The 24,572-nt window shown below is 44.4% G+C and overlaps 1 protein-coding gene across 1 annotated transcript in view; it reads left to right on the forward strand.

The window, feature by feature from the left end:
- The first annotated feature begins 5,807 nt into the window (after positions 1-5,807).
- Positions 5,808-24,572, forward strand: part of UBASH3B (ubiquitin associated and SH3 domain containing B) — a 63,861-nt gene continuing 45,096 nt past the window's right edge. Inside the window, exon 1 of the mRNA XM_030505332.2 lies at positions 5,808-6,049. Coding sequence (XP_030361192.1) covers positions 5,886-6,049 — 164 coding nt within the window. The 5' untranslated portion in view covers positions 5,808-5,885. The remainder of the gene's footprint in view (positions 6,050-24,572) is intronic.

A 24,572-nucleotide genomic window follows, 5' to 3' on the forward strand; every position in this document is an offset into this window, starting at 1 on the left:
TGAAATTACATCTTTAAGTTCCTCTCAAGCTACATAAATATCTCTGCAACAGACATACACGTGCATGTAAAACAATCCTCTTCTGTGTAAAAAACCATGTGCACTATTAAAGTGCTGTTTTCCAGATAAAATTCTTATCAGAAACATTAAAAATTGGTCTTTTATGTTCTGAACCATGTTTGATGACTACATGAGAAGCTCCTTTTTCACATGTTGCTTATCTCTCCCATTGCAGCTTTATTGCTGTTTTATTCTTTCTATTGCAATGAACTTTGTGAAACTTGAATAATCATTTTCACTTTTACTTGTGAACACTTTCACTCTCTTCTCCATTCAAAAGCTGTTGCCAATCTGAAGAGAGGAAAGTTAGAAAACAAAAAGAACTAAAGAAAAATCAGAAAAGGAACCAAAGCAACCCTTAGTGTCACTCCGCTGATTTGAGTTTATTGTCTGTCTTTGAGACTAACCCAAATCGCCAATGTTCGTACCTTCTTAAACAATTCTACAAAAGAAGATTTCAAGAGACCACAAACACCCCAGTCCCTTCCTTTTCAATATTATATCAAATAATGCATCTTTCTTGAAGTAATCTGAAAAGAGCCCCTTTAACGACAGAGGAATGCAGCCAAAGAGATTACAACAAAAACCAATTACAACAAAAGCAAAAGTCAAAAAGAAAGGCCTTTGCAGAAACGCTGCAGACTTTGTACAACCTCCTGCAGATCAGCATATTTTACTGTGTGTGGGAGTTGGGGAAATCCCAGCAGCTTTCTATTGTATCTTGTTATTTCTTGGCTCATTCCCAAGCAAATAAATAATCACAGTAATAAACTGGATTCATACAAGTGTAGCAGAAACAGACATGAAATCCAATAGATAAGATAGCCAATGCTCAAGATGTTTCTTGCACATGGGCTCCAAGTTGGGATCCTATTAATCTTCTGTTTGCTCAACTGTTCTTCCACTGACAGAGACCAGGATTACAGAGAGCAGACCGTGGCAGGAACTACCTCACCATGCTTCTTAAGCCCAGCCTAAGTGGATTTCATACCGATATGCCAATTTACCAGTGGCTTTAGCCTCCTTTGAAAACCCCACCTATGTTACTGAGCAGAGACTGCAGCTTTTCACAACACATTGTACATGCATTCGCCCTGGTCAGCTGCACTGCTGCAGCAAGTCTGCAAGGAGAAACTAAAAGGAAGATGCATGCAACTATTTGCTGTGTATATGAAAGAACTCACTACTGCACAGGTTAGGAGAGGGTAAAGCCTGCCTTTGCAAAGCCCCAGCTACTCACTACTCCCACATCTGTGGTTTGCTCGGTTTTTAATGACCCATGACAGGCCATTCTGCTATGACTGCCAAGTGAAGCTGCCATCCCTCCCAGCAGACATATTGTACTGGCACTTACCCCAAGTACCCTCTATGGGGCCACCAAACAGAGAGAAACTCCAGAGCAGAAGAGTTAGTGCGTGCAGTAAATCATTTCCTAGACACATACAGCCAGGAGTCCTTCCTCACACACAATCCCCTGTTGCCTTCTAGCCAAAAATAGCTCAAACCATTCTAAAATACATACATTATTTTATCCTTCTTTTACACTGGGCTTGACAGGCTGCACTAGATGTCATCTCCTGCCCTCTGCTCTCAAACGGAAATATCTGAAGGACACTTTGCCTCTTGGCTCACACCTGACGGTCCTGCTTGACCCCACAGCTCTATGCACAAATGAAGGGATTATGATGAAATCAAAGTGGATTTTGTTTGTAATGAGGAAAATACACTCCAAATTAGAAGGAAATCCAAGCTAGAAAAGCAAATTCTCCTGTGCCTGTGGCCAGCTTGGATACTCCAGGCCCAAGCCCCAGCTGCTCTCTAATGAAGCCAATAGTGCTGTGACCAGCCCTGGGCCTGAATCCAGCCCCACACCTCCAGATCTGCAGTGGAGTTTGGAGTTTCAGCCTCAAGGCAATAAAAGATGGAAATGGATAAAAAATCCCTGGTCCTTCGGGAGTGCTCTGCAGCCCTAATGAATCCTCCCAGAGCCCAAATCTCATGACAGAGGTTTGAGGTGAGGTAGATAGAGTGAAGGGTGAGAAAGTCCTTTCGCAGCCTTCTGGACAAAATACAGAATACTGTTCTCCTATAAAACAGCTGCTCTTTCTGTTTTCAAATACTCTGGAGGGACTCAAATATTGCGGTGATGAGAGAAGAGGAGATCATGTAAGTACCTAGGCAGATGGATGCTTAGCAAAGGAAGGAAACTATCCCTACGGGTGGGAACCACAAGTAAATGCTCATTCCAGCTCAATTACTGAAGCCCAAACAGGTAAAATATCTGGACAAAGGTGGTTTAGGCTTTAAAATGAAGCTGCTCTCAGGAATGTTGTTCTTCCACTTCCACCAAGGCTTCGCAGTTGTTCCAAACATGCTCAGATGGGTGTTATCAGTCACAAAACACTGCCCACAACTGCCAACTACATAGGAAACGGGCTGAAGTTTGCTGAAGTTTCTTTGGTCTTAGCTTTGTAAAAACTCACTAATAGTTTTGACTCCATTTTCATGCTGTTTTGAATCAAGTGTGAGGCAGCTGTTCCTTCTTCTCTGTGATAAATCATTGTTTCTTGACACTTGGAAACTTGGGAGATAAAAAAAAAAAGGGGGAAAAAGCACTGAGGGTGGACTCAGTTTTATTTCTAATTACTTAGCACATTCACATGCTCAGCACAAAGGCCTGTTGACACCACTTCAACACACAGGCAAATAATCCAAAGGATGGGCTTGCGAAAGCAAGATAAGGGGTAAGGCTGTAGCCCTCCTCGCCTCCAGTTGCCAATGGGCCTGAAGTTGCCATATCTGTGTATGGCAAATGGCTTAAGCATGCAAATCATCACGAGATCAGGCTCAAAGTCTTAGAAACAGTGATCTTGCTGTGTCCTTCATTGTTCAGCTTTTACTCAGTGTTTGCCTTATGTCAGACTTCTTTTCTCTTTCCAAGGGAGAAGGGACAGTCTTTCCCTTGCTGCTCCTACAAAGGAGGTGCTGGCCCAGGAGGAGCTCCACATCCTGTCCCTGTCCCTCCCTCCCCCAGGGCAACAACACAATTCAATTGGTAATAATTCAAAAGCAGAGTCTTGAACAAGGATTTTCTGAAAGCATCTGACCCCTTTTTTAAGGGAGGGAAGTTAGGAAGGAGGAAAGCAAAACCCTTGCTCCGTTTCCTGCTGTTGTGCTGTTTATTTCAGACGACTTCCATTGTTAGAGAGTAAACCCTTTGCATGCAAAAGCGAGAAGGTAGCATCAAGCTGGGAAGACGGCTAAATTTGGCTCAAATTCCTTAGGAGCCTGACCTCTTCCTATTGAAGTATATAGCAACACTCCCACTCACTGTCCAGTGTGGCATTTTTAAACACTACCCCCAATCAATTCTGTGTTACATTGAAGGAAGTGATATAAATAATCCCCTAAGAACACATTTTCCCATAGGTAAAGGGATAATATTTGAGTTTCACTCAGGAAAATAGTATAAGAGCCCTGAGAACACAGACAAGCCTGTTGCTTTCCTTCTCCTATTTCATCACTAAGCCTTCATTTTCAGCTTTCAATCAAAAAGAAATAGGTGGGAGGAAGCATTATTTCAAGGCCTATATTTAGGGGGAAAAAAAAAAAAAGAGGGCTGCTTCCCAGTGAAGGGGTTTTAATGTAAAAAAAGAACAACTAAATGCAGAGGCACTCACTGAAGCTGTAAGAACATGAGGCAGTCTCTTAGGTAGCTTGAAAAATCATTTCAAGCCAGTATACAGCCAGTTTCACTGGCAGACTATGAATTACACACTCAGATGTGTAAACATCCTATTTCTGTTCCTCCTCGCTTGTTGCAACATCTTTGATGCTTCCAGTGCAGCAATTCATCCAACCACCAAAACTTCAACATTATCACTTCTATAATGTGGATTTTCTTCTAATTGATCCAGTGAATCTGCCACAGCTAGAGGAAAGGGATTCTCATCTGGGCAAAGTCCCTGGAAGCTACTTCCATAACAAATTACATTCTTATTGTTATTTCCTGATTGAGTAATACAGCTGAAGCAAAAGAAAACAACCCCATGCATGAATGAAACATACTGAGTTAAGTCAGAACACAACAGTCCTCACAGATTTCTGCTGGCTGCAAATCCCTGCACATTGATCAGATTCCTCTGGGAATCGCCTGCACTGCTCGCTTGGGAGGTGGGAGTATTAATATGGGATTTTCACCTTCCCCTTTCACAGGTCCAGAACTAGCTGTATCATTATGCTGCTCAAGCATGGCTGGGGATGAGTTTGTTGGTGACGAACACTTCTGGAGGCTCTGGCAATATGTTTCAGTGCAAATATTGTTATTAATAAGCCTTAACTCTCCTCCTCCGTTAAAATGGAATAGATTGGGTGCCTGATCCTGATTTCACAGTTGCAGAATGTCTAACACAGCTGAAATCCATGACTAAACGCTTCTTGGTTTCACCCACTGACTTTAATGAAGTTCTTGCCAATTAATAGAGGGGGTAAAGGAAAGAACCAGTGCCCCAGCAACATCAAAGGAGTTAAAAGTGACTCGAAGACATGAACAAGTAGTGCTTTGTGCAACATCCTTCTGGAGCTTTAGTTTTCATGGTGCTCCTTAGGCCAGCCAGTGCGAGGATGACTTGCTGGCCCCCTTGTTGCTGCAGAGAGTTTTTCCTTTCTCCGGCTTCATTCATATGACAAAATGGAACGGGCTGTTTATTTTCCCTAATGGTAATAATATCTGTAATGATAGATTTGTCATTGCCGACATTGCTTTCCTTCCCCAACATTAACTAATGTACAGTTAAAAAATGCCTCCTAATGGTTTTTATTTCTTTGCAGGTTTGTCATTTCATGCTGTTCTGTGAGCTGGGCCTGCTCTGAGAAGACTGGCAGTGGTATCTGCTTGTCTTTACCTGTGAAGGGGAAAGCAGGGCGAGCAGGGAAGAAGGGGACGTGAGAAAAAAGGCAAAGGAGAAGGATGCCAGATGAACCCCTTGGTTTACAGCCCAAACACACCAAATTGAATTCTGAAATACAACTAGGAAGAAAGCAATAGTTGTCCCACCCAGCCCATAGGAACAGGCAGCTTTTGCATGGGTGAGGAGCTTTGTCACAGCAGACCTTACACCAGGGAGGGCAGTCCCTGAAACTGACAGGCTCTGAGGCCATATATCCAAAGTGATAGCCTGGAGAGGGCCAGGAAGGATGCAGAAACCCAAGACTGAGATGGAAATATTGAAGCACAACTTTTTCGCCTGTAACTACACTTAGTTTAACCACATCAAAGTGGCAGCGAGTGGTGCACAGAGCCCCTGAAGTCCCACAGCACCCTACCTCCCCTTTGCTCTCTCCTGTCAATATTGCACTGAAAAAAGAAGAAAAAAATGAATAAAACCCAGGAAAATTTAAATAATAATAATTGTTTGTGCCAGTGCTTTTGTTTTATAAAGCAAGCCTTCATCTCTCCTATCTGCCCCAGCAGTGCTCCTGCTCAGAGCATCCCCCATGGGGCAGACCCATAGCACCGGGTCCCCCGAGCCCCCCCCATCGGAGCCCCCGTGGGTCTGGCTGCTGCCGGGGCTACACCCCCTGCCCGGAGGCGGCTTTAAGACCGGGGCGGGGGGACGAGCGGCTTCTTTCCTATCCGCTGCGAAGTCCCCGGTGGCGGCGTGGGGCGCGCACGTGTGGCGGCGGGTGGGCGCGGAGGAGGAGGAGGAGGAAGAAGAGAAGGAGGAGGAGGAAGAGGAGGAGGAGGAGGGCCCTGCCCCGGCCCCCGGCGGGGCGCTGGGCGCTGCGGGTGTGCATGGCCCTGCGCGGGCGGCGATGGCTGCGTGATGATGGCCCAGCGCGGGCAGCCCGCACCGCACGCCATGGCTGCCAAAGAGGAGCTGTACAGCAAAGTCATCCCCCGGCGGAACCGGCAGCACCGCGCGGGGACCATCAAACATGGCTCGTCGCTGGAGATCCTGCTGTCAATGGGCTTCCCCAAAGCCCGAGCGTAAGTCGCTGCACGGCGCCTTCCCCGCGGCTCTTTCTCCTCCCCGCCACCACCAACCACTCCGTTTCGTTTTTACGGCAAGCCACGGGCGCCGTTCTGCTTCTGCTTCCACAGCCGGAGCCTGCGGGGGAGAGATCCGGCGGCCCGGGGATGCGCGCCCGGAGCGGTCCGGGGATGCTGTAGGGGCCGAGGGATGCTCCGGTGGCATCTCCCAGCGGCCGCCGCAGCCCCGGGCGGGAGCGCGGCCGCGCAACCGGGGTGCCGGGGGATAGGGGGTGGCAGGTGCTGTCCCGGGGAGCAGCGGGTCCCGTTCCCGCACCCCGCGGCGGGCAGCGCTGGGAAGTTGGGGGGCGAATGTTTGAAACCAGAGCCCATCCTTCCAAAAGGCTGTGAAAATTGGGAGTCCTAAAGGCGCAATTGCTTTGGCTAACTCGGTCACCCGGGAGGTTTCCTTTAATCCTCCTGTGAGTCAAGGAAAAAGGAACAGAGCAATAGAAGGAAATTTCTTTAGTCCGAGGTGGTGGGTTTTTCTTGCCCAATGTAGCAATGCCTTGGTGTAATCTCCCTGCGTGTGCTTATGCTTTAAATTAATTAGGCAGCAACCTAACGCTAACTTAATGACTCTCCCAGTTTGAAACATAGTGACTCCCGAAGTGGGACTGAGCGCTTTAAGGATGCGAATGAAACCAGCGGGGATTTGGATATTTCCTTGATCTGTTTAAGTTTTCCTTGCTGTTGATACCAGACAGAACTCAGCACTTTTTCAGTGTCTTTGTGCAGGTTTCTTATAGTGATGCACACATGCAGTTTTAAGGACATATGTCATCTGGGCATTCATGAGATTGCTGTGGATCCACTAGCACATGCAGAAAATCTAACATAGGTTTTCCATTGTCCTACTTACGTTCCTTATGTCTGTCAGTGATCTATATAGTTATCGGCTGAAATCAACATACAGCATTTATATACAATGAATGCAAATGGAGATAAGTGGGAGATGGGTGACTTCATGCTCTGCTCGCTTGGAAAAACAGATGTGCATCTTTCAGTGCAGCCAGAGAAAAAAACAGCTTGATACTATGAATGAAACTAGTTATTACCTGTACAACAGTGCCATCAAGGCTGACAGTCAGCCCTGGTCTTACCCAAACGTTAGAACTGTGTCTATGGTTCATATTTTTGCCCAAGAAAATGTTAACATTGAACAAAAATGGACTGAAAGCTTCATCATGCAAGATAGGAAGGGTTAAACACAGAGAGTAAGCCAGAGAAACGCGTAAAATATCCTCAATTGCAAAGAGTAGTTATTGCAAATATAATCTGCCAGACAGGTAAAACTGTCTTGATATTAAATTCAAGGTACTGCAATAGAAGCCTGTTTGATAACTCAGCTGTCTGCTGGGAAGGGGATCAAGCTCCTGATGTGAAGTAGCAATTAGTGCCGCTATTCCAGCCCGCTGGAAATACTGCAAATAATTCATCACTGAAATTGAGATAAGAAGCAAGACAGAAATAAACCCCAACAAACCACCACCGAGGGTACACTATGGGATGGCACACAGGTTTGGAAGCATGAGAGAGCACTGCATGGCAAAAGGACGTTTCCTAAAGGTCACTGCTTCCCAGTGCTGCTTTTTAACTCACAGCATATTACTCTGCAAGTGTGAGTGGGAGAGATTACTGGGTTGCCAAGGAGGTAAAAACACCGTGTCTCCCCAAACTGGCATTGAGAAGCAGCCTTAAGAGTAAAGCCCTTTTGAGTCTTCTCCCAGAACTCTCCCACCCCTCTCCCACCCATTTTCTAAACCAAAGCCACAGTTAGAACAGGAGGCAGAGAATTCAGCAAAACAGGGGATTTCAGATCTGTGCCTGTGCACAAATACAAACCAGGCTGATACTTAGAAGTGGTGACCATCTGTTTGGATGGCTTATGCAAAACAAAAGCTCCAAGTTGTCAGACTCGTCTGTCAGGCGTGTCACAAAATGCCACTGCTCTTGGCATCCGTGGCCTCCTGGCTTTTTGCTTGACCTCGGGGGATTGACCAGGGCCGGGGACAGAGAGGAGTGTTGAAGCCAGGGTAGGAGACACAGGAGCTACCTGGAGATGACAAGAATACTGTTTTCAGATGTGGTATTGAGACAGTACTGAGATCCTGGGGAGTACTCGCATTGCTTAACTTTCAGCTTCTAATTTAGCTCGATAACTTCACATACCTCACACCCCTACCAAGGGGCAGGCCAGCTTTTGTCTCTTCAAAACTGAAATTATTAATTATTTGATAATACTTCTCCCTGGTTACAGTTTATAACAGCAATAAGAGCTCAGAGGTCCACATCTTCTGTCTGAATCTTTTCCTCTTTCCCAGCAACAGCTTCACTTCAGCTGTGCTACTCTAAACTACACGGTGATGCAGGGAAGTACAAATCACCTTTGGATGCACTTACCTGTGGATGGCAATTGCTCAAACCACTGCAGTATGTCATCACTTTGGACTATTACAGTGAAGAGCTGTTCTGCTTTTCTTTTTGTCAGCACACAATCATTATCTTTTTATTTTGCAATTATCCCATTATGTTACGTACTGTCTAGTCACATAGGAGGACGCTGTCTCTATCCCAAGCAGTTTCTGATTTAAACAAGGAAGGAAGGCAAAGGTGATGTTATGATTGCCATTTTGCAATTCAGGCACCAAGACAAGCCTTTTATTTCACCCGGGATCACACAAAAGTCTAACCAGATCCCCCTTAACACAAGAACAGGCTTTGTTTAGAAAGAGATTTCATACAACTACTATTTCCCAGTTGCCCCAAAATATTGTACATCATCTCATAATCATAGAATCATAGAATAATAGATCTGCTGTCAGTGGTTGCACACAGAGATCTGATTTGACTGCCAACACATCTTATTATTGTGTGATAATCCCTATACAGGTGTTGATAGTCTTCCTGAGAGTAAATAGAAGGGGAAGCACAATGTAGTTTACAGGCCATTGAAACCACAGGGGATCACTTAAAACTATTATGCATGTACAAGCAATTAAAAGGATCTATGTGTAACATGTATCTCTCTAAAATGCTAAACACAGGGAAACTTAGTGATGGACTGCAGTTTCTTTTAGGATGGAAGAAGGCCTTTGACCAAAATTAAGTGATTGGAACTAGTACATGGTTAAGCAGTAGAAAACCTGCAGCCTGCACAGTGCAGAAATCAATGTGGCTCCAGAATCTGCGAGTTCAGTGATTCACAGTTTTTTAAGGTTTCGTGTCATAATTTAAACTCCTCCTAAACATCCTCAAAAGCAGAGAGATAAAATTCCAGCATGAGAAAAAATCCGGCTTTTTTTGTTTTAATTCTGGGTGTGCATATGTGCATGAATAGATAAATATATACAATTTCAAATGTTACTTGAGTTTCTGCATGCAGCTCTGAATTCAAGCCACAGCCCTGAGGTGCCGTTTCAGAAGAGATCCAGGCCTAGAAAATTGAAGATAATTCTCTGGCCCCTGTCATTACTCAAACTGGGTAAATCACTGTCCATAAAACAGAACACTTAAATTAGAGGCATCATGCTTTTTTGGTTGCCATGCTCTGTGTGATAAGCCCAAGAGATGAGCACTGTACTTGGCACAGGTGGCAAAGCTTTCCAAAACTAAAGTGATGTTCCTTCCCATCATCTCAGCCTGAAAAGGGGGGACCATCTTCTACAGACAAGTCCATAATGTTGGTTCAGTGTGTAGTGGATCTGCTAATGCTAGACATAATTGGAAACACTTCACTCTCATAAAAATGGGATAGACGAGAATATTGTACAGTTTACCATGAATCAACTTCACCACTTCCCCTATGCTACACATTTCCTCCTTCCTCCCTCCTACAAAAGACCACCTGGGTCTAACTCTGTGTTCATGGGCATGAAGAGGAGTTAATTCATTCACAAAGCTGTACCACATTTCCCCTGGACCCAAATAGAACCAAGCCAGTCTGATTTTGATTTGCTTTCTCAGTAACTGTGAGAATTGAGGAGTATTAAGAGTTTCATTATTGTCAAAGAAAAGAAGCTCAGATCCAGTTTACAAACAGTAAAATCTTCTCTTGTGTTTTGAAAACGTTTTCTAGGCTGCTTAAACATGTTTTGCCTAGTAACAGACTTAGCAACATAGCAGTATTTCAGCACAGAAAGGCTGCGAAGTCTCTCATCCCTCTAGGGTTTGAGCTGGATTTGGGAAAATACTGCATGGAAAAAAAGTGCTGCAGATTATCTTGCGATTTTGAAGTGGTTTCTGTTCCTTCACGGCCTTGCCTGCAGGGTATTAGTTTTGTGCAAATACTCTTGGCTGAAATTCATCCTACTACAAAGGACCAGCCCAAAACATAGGCATCCCGTAAGTCCCAGTTGAGCCCAAGCTTTAGAAGTGTTTCCATGGTTCGTAGAGACTTGTGCTGGCTCAGGGCGTGGAGGGAAACCCCATCTCAAGTGACGAAGTCAATGGATGGAAATGTTTCTAGAAGCAACAGTTTAGAAGGCTGCATTGAAAGTGGATTTCCAAGTTTGGTAACAGCACTGGAGGAAAATCTTCAGCTATTGAATAGAAAATCCGGGTGCTGTAGCCCCAAGGGCTTAGGCAAAAGCTTCCCCTGATGCTCTGTCTGTGCTCATCATTCAAGACAGTGAGTTTTGGGCTTGGATAGAGCCACTGGACCATGTAGCAAAGAAACCATCTAGCCAAAATACTTCCATTTCCAGTACTGCACATCAGCCATCAATGAGGTCAATGGACATCTTTGGTTACGAACTTCGTAGGAAGCGTTTGTGACCAGTTTACAAATAGTGAAGGTGGAAGAACTTGCTAGAGGTGCACCCCTTTGCAGATCACTTGGACAAGTCCTGCCTTCCCTTCTGTGACCTTCCCTTTCTATGTGCTGGTTGGAGCTTTTCTAAGTTTTGAGGCACACAGCTCTTAGCCCATGCCGGGGTTTAACGGATGAGATTCCACATTGCAACTTGAGCAACAGTCTGAGCAATTAACTGGTCTAGTTCATGTACTGCAATTCTGAGGTTCAGCGCTGAGGCCTCTTAACAATTCGGTACATCTGTGCTGGAAGGGATCCAACAGGTCTGCGCTGAACAGTGGAACATGGATACTGCAATTGAGTTAGCAGCTGCTGGGAAGGTGCACTGGAGAAAGGCTGGAGCAAACATACATTAGGGACTGAATCCTGTGGCTGCTCAGCATATGGGTTTTGGCTTTATTGCAGATTTCTGCTGTGGGACCAAGAGATGATTACTGCAGTATTCAGACTGTTATGTGCTCACAGTTCTAACATCTTTGGTGTGGGGGAGATCTCTGAGACACTTCCTTACTTTGAAGATCTAAAGTGGTAAAACATAGAGGGCTCCCTATTTCCACTGTATTGTCTGGAAACTGAGGCACAGAGAAGCTTAATATCTATGTCAAGTCTGTAGTTAGGCTGGCACCTGCACCTAAATCTATAGTTTCAGTCTTATTAGCTTAATCACAAGGCTTAGATATCTGGTCTAAGTAAAACATTATTTCCATGACATTGTATAACATTTTCAAATGGAGAGAAACCTTGTCTTATCAGAGGCTGAAGTCATTCCCGTGATAAGATCACACTCTAAAATGATAATGGCAGCAGTAGTACTCCATACTACCGCAGTAATTCAGGATACCGTATACATAACTGGCCCTAATCATATCTGACAGTTGGGAAAAGTGGAACAATCAGATATTCAGGTCCAATATCGACAAAGAAAATGCTTCTGCCAAAAATATTGAGAAAATGGTTTAGGGACAGAAAATCCTTATACAAAGATTGCTCACAGCAGAGCCAAGGTCAGCGAGTCACTGCAATACTTGCTACATCAGTGCTAGCTGCCCAGAAGGCAAGTGTGTTCAGGGGAGAGAAAAAAACCAACACACATTTATATTGCCTTCACACACCGTGCTTCATTGGGATCTCAGATTTAAATGTCTGAGTAACATCACCATATGCAGCTAGTTCCTTGTTCGGTGGAAGTCAGCCAGGAGACGGCAGTCCCTGGATTTCTGAGATGTGTTTTAACTTTGGCAGACACTCAGAGATGTCAGAAAGCTTCCTGGTCCCTGAGTACTTAGTTCAGTTTGGTATTAAAAATGACACTGTCACAAGAAAACATTTGCTTGTGCTTCTCTCTGATGAGTTTTGCGTCTTGGAGCAAAGGTCCTGAACTTGATCCTATCCTCTACTCTAGGAAGTAGACCTTCAGAAAGTACAACCAGGACCCCACATGTCGCTGACAGAGCCTGAAAAATTACTTTGTGCCTTCTGTGTCGAAAACCAGTTAGTAACTTGATCTTTACATGCAATTGCCTTTCAAGCTACGTATCAGTGATAGAGCTACCAGTGTTATCTTTTCCTTTTCTGTCCCTTTTTCTCTTCCACTTCACAGACCTGATACTACAGTCAGGAGCCAGTTTAAATTTACTGATGAGATTCCCAAGACAAAGACTCACTAGAGAAACTCATGATTCCAGATATTCAGCATGGACTATTTGAATGGAGCCTTGTTTGCATAAAGTGCTGAGTATTATTTCCCCTTGGAGGCTTGGTGACAGAGGCAGCGTGTTGGCCTGTTTCTGCAGAACTCTGCAGCACTTCCTTATAAAGCCCTCTGGAAGTTTACTCCTAGATTACTACTCAAGTCAGGGGGGAATTGTGGTTTTTGAAAGATCATGAGTTAAAGTTTACCCCCAAAAAATAGTAATTTGATGCTTTTAAATGTCAAGGTCTAACTCTGCTAGCTCCTAATGAGACCTTTGAAATCAAATCTTCGACTCCCAAGTCTTGCTCACACTTGAAAACGCTGCCCTAGGTTTTAACTGGTGCTCATAGTGGATTCCCAGCATGTGCTCTGCAATTGCAAAAAGAATAGAGACATCCGTGTGTGTGTGTCTGTACTGCACCAGTCTAATTATCCTCAACAAGCAGAGTCATCAAAAGAGCTGTAGTTTAGCAGCTGACAGCGTTTTGGATTCCATCACCAAGACTCGCTGCAGGCTTTGTGCATTACAATGGGGTGCACCGCGGCGCCTGTGTCTTACTCACCCTCTATATAAACAGACCTGGAAAGAATAGGCCTTGGCTTTGCTTGGCATTATTCTGTCCCTACCATATCCTAAGCTGCCTGGTTGTGCACAAAGACTGAATGTAGAGAGCAGGATAAAGCAGAGGGGGAAAAAACAACAGCAAGAAATAATAGGATGGGTTGAGGGAATTGCTAAAGCCACTGCAACAAAGCAGCTGACAGCCAACATAAACACTGTTTTAGATCTCCTGAAGCTTTGACAACACCCAGGACTCACAAAAGGCGAGTTTTAAGGTACTCCTGAATACCTTCAACTCACTGTATGGAGCTAAGAGATATTGATCTCGCACACCTAGCCAGCAGGAGCCATTGCTCCTCCACTCCCTGGAAAGCCTCAGCCTTCCCCTTTTTTTACAGGGATTCCCAAAAGAATAAAGATCAGCATGGAGAGCAGAGTTGCATGTGCAGATATGACAATATCCTGACAGGTATTTTCAGGTCCTGAGTGGTTTCTGTCACCCACCATGCAGCAAGTAAAATTTAAACAGAAAGCAAGCAATTATAAACCAGAACCTGCAATGAGTGACAGGAGATGAGTCTGATGTCTTTGCCTCCCCCAGACACCACATTAAGGTCCTTGAGACTGAAGTCTCCTGTCATTGCCAGCACCAATACCTTGTCAGCAGGAGATTAGCAGGAAAATGCTAGAGAAAGGTTATGCATGTGGCTGAGCAAACAGCAGCCCTGAGTAAATGTTGGGATATCTGTCTTCTGTGCTACAAATGCAGAGGCATACCCCAAGATCAGTAACTGATAAACACCTTGTCCTTCCATAGCCTGACATCCGAAGAGGTTTTAAGTGTATTTCACTCATACCCATCAGCCCCCTGCTATTATCAAATGCAAGGCAAGTGCCACTTTATTTCCCTTTCATGTAGTGTTAGCTAGGCTCTGCAGTTCATGATAGTGCAGAATTAATAACTCGTGGCTGGTGACTGTGCAATGCTTGCCAGTGTAGAGGCGTGTGTGTTTCAGAGAGGTTTCTCATCTCCTGATTTGTAAAAATGACTGTTTTCTTTCTCCTCTACCTAATGAAATAGAGCAAGTTCTTACATGACACAAATCTCGTTAATGGCCTGATTCAGCAAAGCCCTTGAGCACGTGCTTCTCTTGAATGACTGAGATCAAGATGTTCCTTACATTTCTACCAAGCATGAAGGGGGCTGCATTAAATGGCATTGGAAATACCTGAAATAGATAAATGGTACTGTTTTTCTTCTAAGCTGTTCCTCATCTTATTCACAGCGACTGAATTGGTTTCATGATGCAAATTTCAAGCCCTGAGTTTATGCTGACATGAAACACTGGTGCCATTTTCCCCTTGCACCAGTGAGTAGAAGCCTGATTTTTAAGTACCACAATCCTGCTGTGCTGGGGGGCTGTGCAAACAGAAAAAGAAAACATCATCCTTGCTCTAGGAGCCAGCAATGTAAATAGGAGCCAGAAAGAGCAAGTGCCTCTAGAGGGGAGAATAGGGAGAGGCCACATAAGGAAGCAGACAGTATCATCTGCTGCTGACAGGCGGTGATCTCAGCATTGCCTCCAAAATCCTGTACTCCCAGTCGTTACCCGTAGTTACAGTGAGTTAGATTGATGGGTGAAATTCACAGCTGCATGAGAACAGCACTGCTGTGAACAGCTACTTTGGAATAAGTGTCATTCCCCTTCTACAGACAGAAACATTGAAAATGAGACAATACATCAAGTTGCTCGATGCCAGAGAGGGCACCTTAATTAACACTTGCCATCCACTCGAGACAAAGGGCGCTCCAGAATTGCAGGCTGTAAACGGTGTCAATGATGTCCTGCTCCCTCGTTCTACTATTATATTGAATTTATTCTTCACAATCAATATTTCTTTCTGAGAGTAGCTGCCAAGTCCTAGCGAGTGTCAAATCACAATATATCAGCCATGGATAAATTGCAGTCAGCTCTTCTGTTCAAAGAAATCTCAAACTAAACAAGAATTGGATCTGGTTCATATTCACACTAGTCTGTGGGCAACGGAAACAAGCCTTGGAGTAAACCTAACTTACAGCTGCACCTTACAATACATGTTTATATTCCCTTTACAGTCTTCAACCCCCTCCCATAATGTAGCTGTATCATAAATGCATTCATGTTCTAATGGGCAAAGCCTACCGGTGGCGTAAATCAGCCCAGCACCATTTATTTTGTTGGAGACATACTAACATACACCAGCTGAGGATCATACCCAGAAATAACCTGACTTCCATTGCTATGAAAGCTTCCTTTAGAGAAATGGGTTTTTTACACCATTCAGGTGTAAAAAAAACTGCCTGTGTGTAAATAAGAATCAGTACCAAAGCCTCTGGGAGGGAGAATATAAACCTCAGGTGTTTCTCACCCATTCACAGTGCATTTATATGTTGGGGCCGCAGAGTCTTTTATAGAGACTCCAGGTCTGTGCTGCAGCACTCGCTGCCCTGATGCTGTGTGCCAGGGGAGCACCGGGGCCTCACAGTGATTTCCAGAGCTGGTGCATGTAATAAGGTTTAATCTTGGGCAGCACGGGTGCAGCTAGCTCCCCTAATACCCTGATCATTTGGGTCTGAAACACGACAGCCAAGCGCAGCAGGCTGGGGAGAGGATGAGTCAGGATGGGTCCACAGAGACCCGAATCATGCACGTAGAGAGCTTGCGCTGTGATGGCGCAGGACAGCTGATGCTGTTTCCTTCCAGTGTTACAGCAACTACAGGTTCACTGCTTCAGCAGCATCCATCATCCATCCTGTTTAACTCTGTGTACAAGAGGTCTCCTGTGTGGCGTGAGTTGCACAACTGGAACCCCTTACACCAACCTGAAAACAGCTGTATGAGGGTATTTTAAGTCTCACTTTGATTTGATAAAAATAGTGCAGGTTTTTGGGGGGAAATGACCCACTCACCCATGGTATTTCCTCTTTTCTCCCTAAGGTAAAACTTTCTACATGCAAATGGGAAGGTCAGCCATTGTAAGAATTCTCCATTTCATGCTCCAGCTTCCCAGAGCAGCTCATTAGATGCCATCACTGAGGGAGGATTTAACTTCCTATGGAGACCCTGACTTTGGGGGTCAATGTATCTTTTCCAACTTCCTCTGCTTCCTCCCCCAGAGCTGCTGGTCCTCATCAGGATCAAAGGACTATAAGCCCTTGGGAATTCTAAGGAGGAGAGTGGCATGTTAGAAGTGTGTGGTGTTACTGGGGTTTTGTTTGATTCCCGTATGCCTACCAATATTTGCCAGCCATCATTTACGCAGCCTTTAAGTCCTCGGAAGGTGTGTTGCACGGCATGGAACATCTGCTAGTGCATTACCCCCGTGATTTTAGCCTAGCCTGTGTCTTAGCAACTCAAGCGCCCAAGAAACGTGTCTCGCCAGGCTTCTTGTGTGAGTCAGCCTAACCAAGGGCGCTGGGCAGCCTGCTGTGATCCTTTTCATATTCTCCTAGGAAACTCCTGTGACCAGCTGCTGGTTTCCTTGCTTGCACTTCGTGCTTAGATAGGCCCATCTGTTGCAAAGTAAACTTTAAAAGGGTAGAGCCAAGGCTGCCCAGTTAAAACATGATGACAGGTAGGAAGAAATGAAGAGGTCTTTTAGGATAACGCAGGTTGTGAGATCCTGAGGCCAGATTGGCAAAACTACATTTGGAAGTACCGGGATCTGTTAGTCTGAGAGATCCCTTAGTATGGGAACAGAATTGCCATGTCTTAATGATCTTTCCTCCTTCCATTCGCTCCCACCTCTGCTCTACCAGTCTGCATGACAAATGGAGATAAAACTCTCTGCCGCTGCCTCTTTTCAACCATAAGCTTGCTGAGGTGCCATAGGATTTCTCTGCATGACAGCTTAAGAATTTTACACACTTGCTGTCAGCAGCATGTTCTACGGGAGAAGGATGGCAGAGACATCATTTCAGTCCTTCCTGATGGCCAGTGGGGTTATGCAGATACGGGAAGGGATGAGGGCACTGTATGTCAGAGAATACAACCCAAAGCACCCTGTCTTATTTCTGTGTGAATGGGGAGCACAGGGGAGGACACAGTCACCAAGGTCTGTTTATTGTCCTTTCTGACACCTAAAGGTCAGTGGAAAACCTTGTCAGATCTAACAGGAAGCTCAAGTGAGCAATGCAGCGAGAGCTGCTGTGGAGCAGCCTGCCCAGCAGAATAGCTGCTGGCTTAGGAGAAGAAACGTTACTTAAAAGCATAAGGTTTGGGTTTTTTTTTCCTTGCAAATGACAATTGATACACCAAAAGAAACTCATTCTGAAACCCGAGTGCTCTGCTGTGTCTGGAAACCAGGCCTTTTTCACAGGTCCAAAACGGATTACCTGTAGTCAGCCACCGCTTTGGAAAACCTTGGCTAACTGATGCTCAGTGTCTCTGCAAATTAAACACCTCCCAACAAGCGTGAAAGCATCATAAGGAATTTGCCTGAGGACACAAAGAGACTCTCTTGCAGTACTGGGTTTAGATCTCAGTAATATGGATTTGCCATCAGGCCATAAATAACACAAGAACATACTCTTACGTGGCTATTAGATACTGTTCCAGGCATCTAGCTCAACTTCCCACCTACTAAATATTACTTCAGTTTTGCTGCAGCATATCCTCAAGCCTTGAAGGACCTTTGATGTGACTTTCATTTCAGTAATAGACACAAAATGTTGTGGTTTCATAGGTTTGGTGTACGTAATGGCAAGGAAGGAATCCTTTTTCCACGCTGCTTTATCTTTCCCTCACTTGCGACACATTAGTCTTGAGTGTCAGGAACATGCAGTCAGTTTATTTGCGGAGTATCTTTCTAATCACAAAAGTATTCGAAGCAGTTGAACAATTTAGATGAGCTTATGCAAATGGGATTGAATGTTGTGACTAGATAATCGTCCCTTTGCTTCAAGGTACCTGTCAAAGCAGACACAAGTTTTCGGTTGGAATGAAAATTCCTGAAAACTACAGCTTTTTGGTTACTGTTACCAGTGCTCGGTGCGAAAGCAATGGGTAAATCCTATCAGCATCCCATCTACACCCTGCAAGGTCTGGGCAGAGTTGTTTCCACTGCTGAAGCATAGTTTAAGTGTGTACAAACATCCCCGTGGCTTTTGAAGTTTAAGGCAAGGTTGAGCTTTGCAGCAGCACGCTAGGCAGTGGGAACGTTATCCTTTGATGAACCACACAGGTTTCCACAGGCTCTGCCGCCAGGCCCCGCGTTCAAGGAGGGAAAACGGGATGAATTTAGGTGCCAACCTGGCAAAGGGTTCAAATGTGTTGCTCAAGTTCAAACACATGAATAGTTCCATTGGTTTTAATTGAGATTACTCAGGCACGTAAATGCATGGCTAGCTCGTGGCCTTGAAACTCTTCTGGTTTTAAATACTGTGGTGCAGGGTGGAGTTTTGCTGATAGTCCTTTGCTGCTGTAGCTAACTGCCATCCCGCATTAGAACTGCTCGATTTGGTTATCTGGATTAGTGTCGCTAATTTCACTTCCTCCTGGGCGTTAATCAGGAAGGTTTTTTCTCTTATGTGTATATGTGCATCCTGTTTGTTCTGAAATGTGCCATTGGCTCTAATTATTGCTGTACTCACTGCCCAGGCTGTTGTCCAGGTCCCTGATGTGCTTCTTCTGAAGGAACGGGATTTCAAGTACAGACATTGCCCTGTAATAACTGTGAATGTTCTGCCACCCACTGCGCTGTAAGGAAGGCAGGGAAAGTTCCGGCAGTTTTCTTCACCATCAGCAGAATGATGAGTGTTAGCACCATCCCCATTTCACAGACAGGGAAACTGCACATACAGAAGGATTAAGCTTCTGTTTTCAACATTAGCTTTCGATTTTTCAGTTTTAAACATGTAAAAACAGGCATTTGTGCGCGCTCACACACCCAATCCCAGATGCATCATACTTATCATCTCTGAAAATTCGTGCACAACTGAAATGGAGCCACTCATACATGTGGTGTTATGTTGCATTAATGTCACGTATAAGTCAGGAAAAAGAAGAGGCTTATTCTGGTTAACCTTTCTTTTTCAACACTAGTGCTTAAGATCTTCAAACCACAAGGAGGCAAGGGGATCTAACATCTAAGAGAGGAGCTTTCTTTAAAGATGTAGATTGCATTGTAGGAAATGAGAAGCAATAATCAAAGGAAGTTCTTCATTTTCATTATCTGTTCTCACCGTCTCATTTCTCACAGTAGAGTACTTCTGTATATCCAGTACAGCCCCTCTCAATTCTCTTCATTAGAGACTGGAGCCTGCCTCTGTCTCATCGCTGCAACCTCTGCACAGCCACAATCACCTTCCCCAAGCCAGCATAGATTTTGCCTTTGCTTTTAAACAACTCATTTTCAAACCTAGCAAAAGATGCAGCTCCTTTCCCTCAAAAATCAATCACTATCAAAGCTTGTCTTTGTCTAGCCTCATTGCGAGCATGCTGGCTTGAAGAGCCTTGGATTCAGCAGCCTTTGAATCAGGTTGTAAGCATTGATTCTCCTCCCTCACTTGTGTGCTAGTGATATCCAAGTCATCTATAAACCAGCTTCAGCCAGGAAATGTGATTAGCCTGGCCAGCGAGATTGGCATGGCTTCAGCTGGTCAGAAGACAGGGCTGAGAAGAGAATGTGTAAATGTTTGCAATAGTTGGTGACAATGTTCTATGCTGATGGCTGAATGGGATCTATTAAGACATTCAGAGACGGACACATTTTGGTTCGCATTCGAGAAAGCCTTAAACACATGTTTACATCCCATTGATTTCAGTGAATGGGATGGACTGAGGTAGAGAAATATTTTGCTCCTGTCCCTCCCTCTGCAAGCTAAGCACAGTGGGCAGCCTGTCAGAATAGCAGTCGTCTTCCAACTTTGCAGATGTTCAAAACAGCTGCATAAAGCCAATGGCAATAGGAAACCCAACTCTTGGGTATCAGAGAGTGGTGTGCTTCACTGGCACCAGTGAAAGTTTTCAGAAAGCACTGCAATAACTAGTTTGACTTGCAGGAGGTTTCCGAATCACTGTGAGTACCCGGCATTGTGCCATTTTTGCCCCATTGAGTTTTCAGTGCCAGCTTACATGTTTGCAGAGGTTTGTCATGGTTGGGGAAACAAGAAGAGCAGATGTGGAGAGGGCTGTATCCATCATGTCCTCCTGCCCAGCTGCAGAGCCTATCTCTCACCACCTTCCCTCCCCACAGAGGTCGTTCAGCATTAGTGTAAACACGTGGCAAACCTTTCCTCCCCATCATGCTAATGCTTTCCAGGCAAGATCCAACAGCAGCTTTTGTTGGGGCTATTGCATGTTATTTTTTCCCTTCTTAGGGTCCCTGCTTTTGCAGAATCTCTTATTCCCATGATGCAATAGCTCACAGCACATTGAATGCATCCCAGAAACACAGTCCCTGGCTTCCTTTCCATCCCTTCCCTCTTCCAGGAGCATGACAGAGCGCAGCATGCAACTGTCCTTGCTCTGGGCAGGAAACAAAGGTCAGAAATCTGGAGCTGTAAATCTGCCACCAGTGGCTATTTCTGGTTTTAGCTCTTGTTACAGAAACATGCTCTGGTGACAGGCGAGTTTGCTGGCCCACCTTAGGTGAAATGTTGAAATACAGGATTTTTGTGTCTTGCTCTCCCCTCCTCTCTATGATGCACTGAAAGGAGAGAAACGATAATTCTCCCCCCTGAACTCTGCAAGGTTTAAAACTGCTGTGAAGGCATATTCTTCTGGTTTCTTGCCAAGGAGCACTTCTGACTTTTACCCGTTTCCATAATCTTTACAAGCCATAACAGAAGGACAGAGTATTTAGAAGATAGCAGAGGCCCCTTCCTACACCCTAACGCTGGTACTGGGGTTTGCTCCCTGCTCTGCCTCCCCTACCATCCTGGGGAACGTGTCATGACACGACACAAGGGGCAGTTTCTCCTGTGTATTTTTGAATCTGGGAAGGAAAGACCTTCTTCCATCTCTGCAACTATCTAGCTCACAAAAATATCTTAAGGCAATCACACATCTATTCAAATACAACATATCTATAGGACTAAAAATCCCTAAAATTACTTAGGGCTGGTAGCTGTAAAAATACACAGCATTATACCTACTTACTATATATATACAGACATATGCACACATTTAGATATGAACACATACGCATATGTTCCTACAGTATATACAATGAAGTAAGTATACAGGGTATGTACAGTTGAAGTTGGCAGCAATCTGTGGCCAGTGTGTGGGGTTTGTTTTGTTTTCTCTCTACAATACAAACCAAACCATCAGAACTGGCAGTAGAAGCCAGGAGAGCTTCTTAGCTTGGAAAAGAACCTGGAGACTGATGGCAAACACCACTTACAAAAGCTGAACAACACCTCCCAGCCAGCCAGCAACCTATTGTGGAGTGTCTGCAGTGTTAAACAATTCACACCACAGGCAAAGCACGTGTAAGTGCTGGCACTAGGAACACAAACCTGTCCTACGGCATATTTGTTCTGATGAGGTATGTCTTCCTGACCACAGTCATAGGAACTTGATGCCTGATTAATAAAATCTTACATTTGTACAATATATTACATTACTATTTCAGCCAAGAGTGCCCTGGATTAACAGTGGGCTATTGTCAAACAATATATAGGACAGGGCTTAAAAAGAAAAGGACACTCAGCAAGTCACTCTCAGACCCTTACTGAGATGAACAGTGCTTTGGGGAAAGTGGTGTGTATATATTGCCTTGCAAGGCCTTATGTTCTGTGGTTTCATCTAAGAGATGCACACCATTGCATGGCTGAACATATACAGGATGTGAGCCGGTGGTTTCAGGAAATGAATGGGCTTAATTCTGATCACGTTTGCACAGTGATAAATGAGCAGTCCAAATCCCCTGCTGCCAGTGGGGCTCTACCACAGTTATCACACTGGACTCAACGATCAGTCCTGGCCTGCTATGATATGAGGGATGTCAGAAATCATTTGTCCAGGCTATAAAGAATAACAGCTTGCCCTTCCTCTAGTGTGCACGCATAAAAATATAAGACTTACACAGCCCATTAGATGAAAGGTTCATTTAGCTTAATACACCACTAAAGCCATTCTTCTGCTCTTAGTCTGTGCCAGTCAGCAACTTGGATATTTCCTGAGCCAAACTTTGCATTTGGCCCAAAAGTCTTGAAAGCCACCATTAACCTGATCCTAATTTAAATTTCCTTTTCTTAATGCATTTATACTTTAGGCCCCACAACACTATGTGCTAGTAATTTCCACCACTCAGTAATGCATTATCTGAAAAGTACTTGAGTTTGTTTGCTTATGTTTTTAAGCACAAAAGATCTTGCCTCTTTTAAGCTCAGATCTCCAGTTGCCTGAATAACCATCTAACTCAACTCCAGAGGATGCCCAAGCCTCCTAAGCTTTTATTTTAGTTGAACACACCTTGTTATGTGAGAAGCAATCAAACCTGAGCTTAGCAAACAGATTCAGCAGAGAGGACTGTATTTTACTGGGGGGCAGAAAGGCAAACATCTGCCTTCCCACTCAGACACCCAAAGACACCTAAGCCCTTTATTCCACTTGTGTGGGTGCTGCTTGTATATTAAAATGGATAGACCTGGGGAAAAGCATGGACACGGCATGCCCTTAGTTCTTTTAAACGCATTTGACTAAACTTCGTTATTAATCTTAGTATAAGTTTTGACAGCACAGAAAGTATTAGGTCAGATACATTTTAATGTTGGCCGTCAATGGGTATTGACAAATCCATAGTTCATCTGGGCTGGGCATCTGCTTTCTGTAACTCCATCAAGTACTACACTGAGGCCATGAGCATATTATGGGGAGATTTCAAAGACAATACTGCAAAGACACATGAAAATCAGTGGGAGCACAGTTCTGACTTGTAATAAATCATAGCAAATACAGTTTTAGAAGAGTGGAATCTTACTGATTTTTGAAGGAAATAGAGAGAACCGAGAATGCAAGTTATTGCAAGAAACCAGACAAACAGAGATTAATATTATTTTGCTGCATTCTCTCTTAATGAGAAGTAAAAAGACATTCAATAGAAATGGGAAATCCCTCTTTCTTCTTTTTTGACAAAACAATGAGTTAGAGTTGCAGCGTGAGAGTCTTGTCTCCCTCCTGCTGCTCAGTATTCCCCTATTCTCCAGTCTGCAACAATGGCTGTGTAATACTTCAGTATTAAAGTGTTCTGAACTCAGCCGAGGTTGAACACCTCAGAAATTAGTCAGCAAGAACAGGAGCGAGCCATTATCAGGCAAACAATCATGTGTTTCTTCTCTGAGACAGCTCTGGGATGAACAGAATTATAAACCAGTTCACAGAATCATGTAGAAGTGTGATATAAGCAAATCCTTTGATTCTTAGCTGGAGTTATTATTGCATGGATGATAACAGTTAATTGAATGTGGGGGGAAACGATACAGGAACAGCTGGAAGCAAAGTGCCCTTTTGGTCTGCGCAGTTTATCCAGAAGAAAGTACCCCCATGTGAGCTTACATCTGCTCAACCAAGAAACTGGAAGGACCTCAGGATTTGTCCTGCAGTTAACATAGCCTACAATCTGAACAAGAGCCAAATTGTGAAATCACTGGGATCCCTGCCATTCGATTTCCTTCGACCTGAGTGGAAAGGTCACAGCCTCTATGTTTTAAAAGTGACTAAGACTAATAAACAGCTGGGCTATCTTTTGGTAGCAGAAGAAGGTGTCATTGTATCTGCTATGTGGGTGGGAAAACTCCTTACTTTCATTTGGTGTCTCTTTTGTCTATTCATTCGTCCCAGACACTTGAGAACAGAGCTTGCTCTAAAAGCTGTGGCTTGTCCCCTGAGGAGCAGGCAGTGTGTGGATCCTTAGTTGGGCGTATAGGTCATGAAATCACGCCATGGCCATCAGTGACTTCATGATAGCTGCACTTTTACTCCTCTTTCATCAGAACAGGTCACTCCAATGGCAAGAGGATTTTCCCTGAGTATAGTTCACAAGAAAAAGATGATCCTTGGCAAAACAGGAGAGGCCAGAAGGTTCAGGGACAATTGCAGGGCTACTGAGATAAGGACTCTACCCAGACGAGTTTGGGCGGAAGCACTTTGACAGCGAAAACTGAAATCTGCCTGTGTAGTATGAATGAACCTTTATTCTGCAACCAAATGCATACCAGATGCTGGGATTAAAACTGAAACTTTTCCCTACAGTCCTAGGAAGGCAGAATAAAACCTAAATATGGGCCACTTCAAAGCTCAGCGTTTGAAAGCTGCTTTGCTGTGATCTCTGGTGGTTCTGCTCTTCACAGGTGCCGTGGTTATAGTAGATAGAAGGTTCGGCTGCTGACGGTATGGAAAAAGCTTCACACAAACAGGTCACTTCC

This window comes from Strigops habroptila, chromosome 17, assembly GCF_004027225.2.
Source record: "Strigops habroptila isolate Jane chromosome 17, bStrHab1.2.pri, whole genome shotgun sequence".
NCBI classification, from domain to species: domain Eukaryota; kingdom Metazoa; phylum Chordata; class Aves; order Psittaciformes; family Psittacidae; genus Strigops; species Strigops habroptila.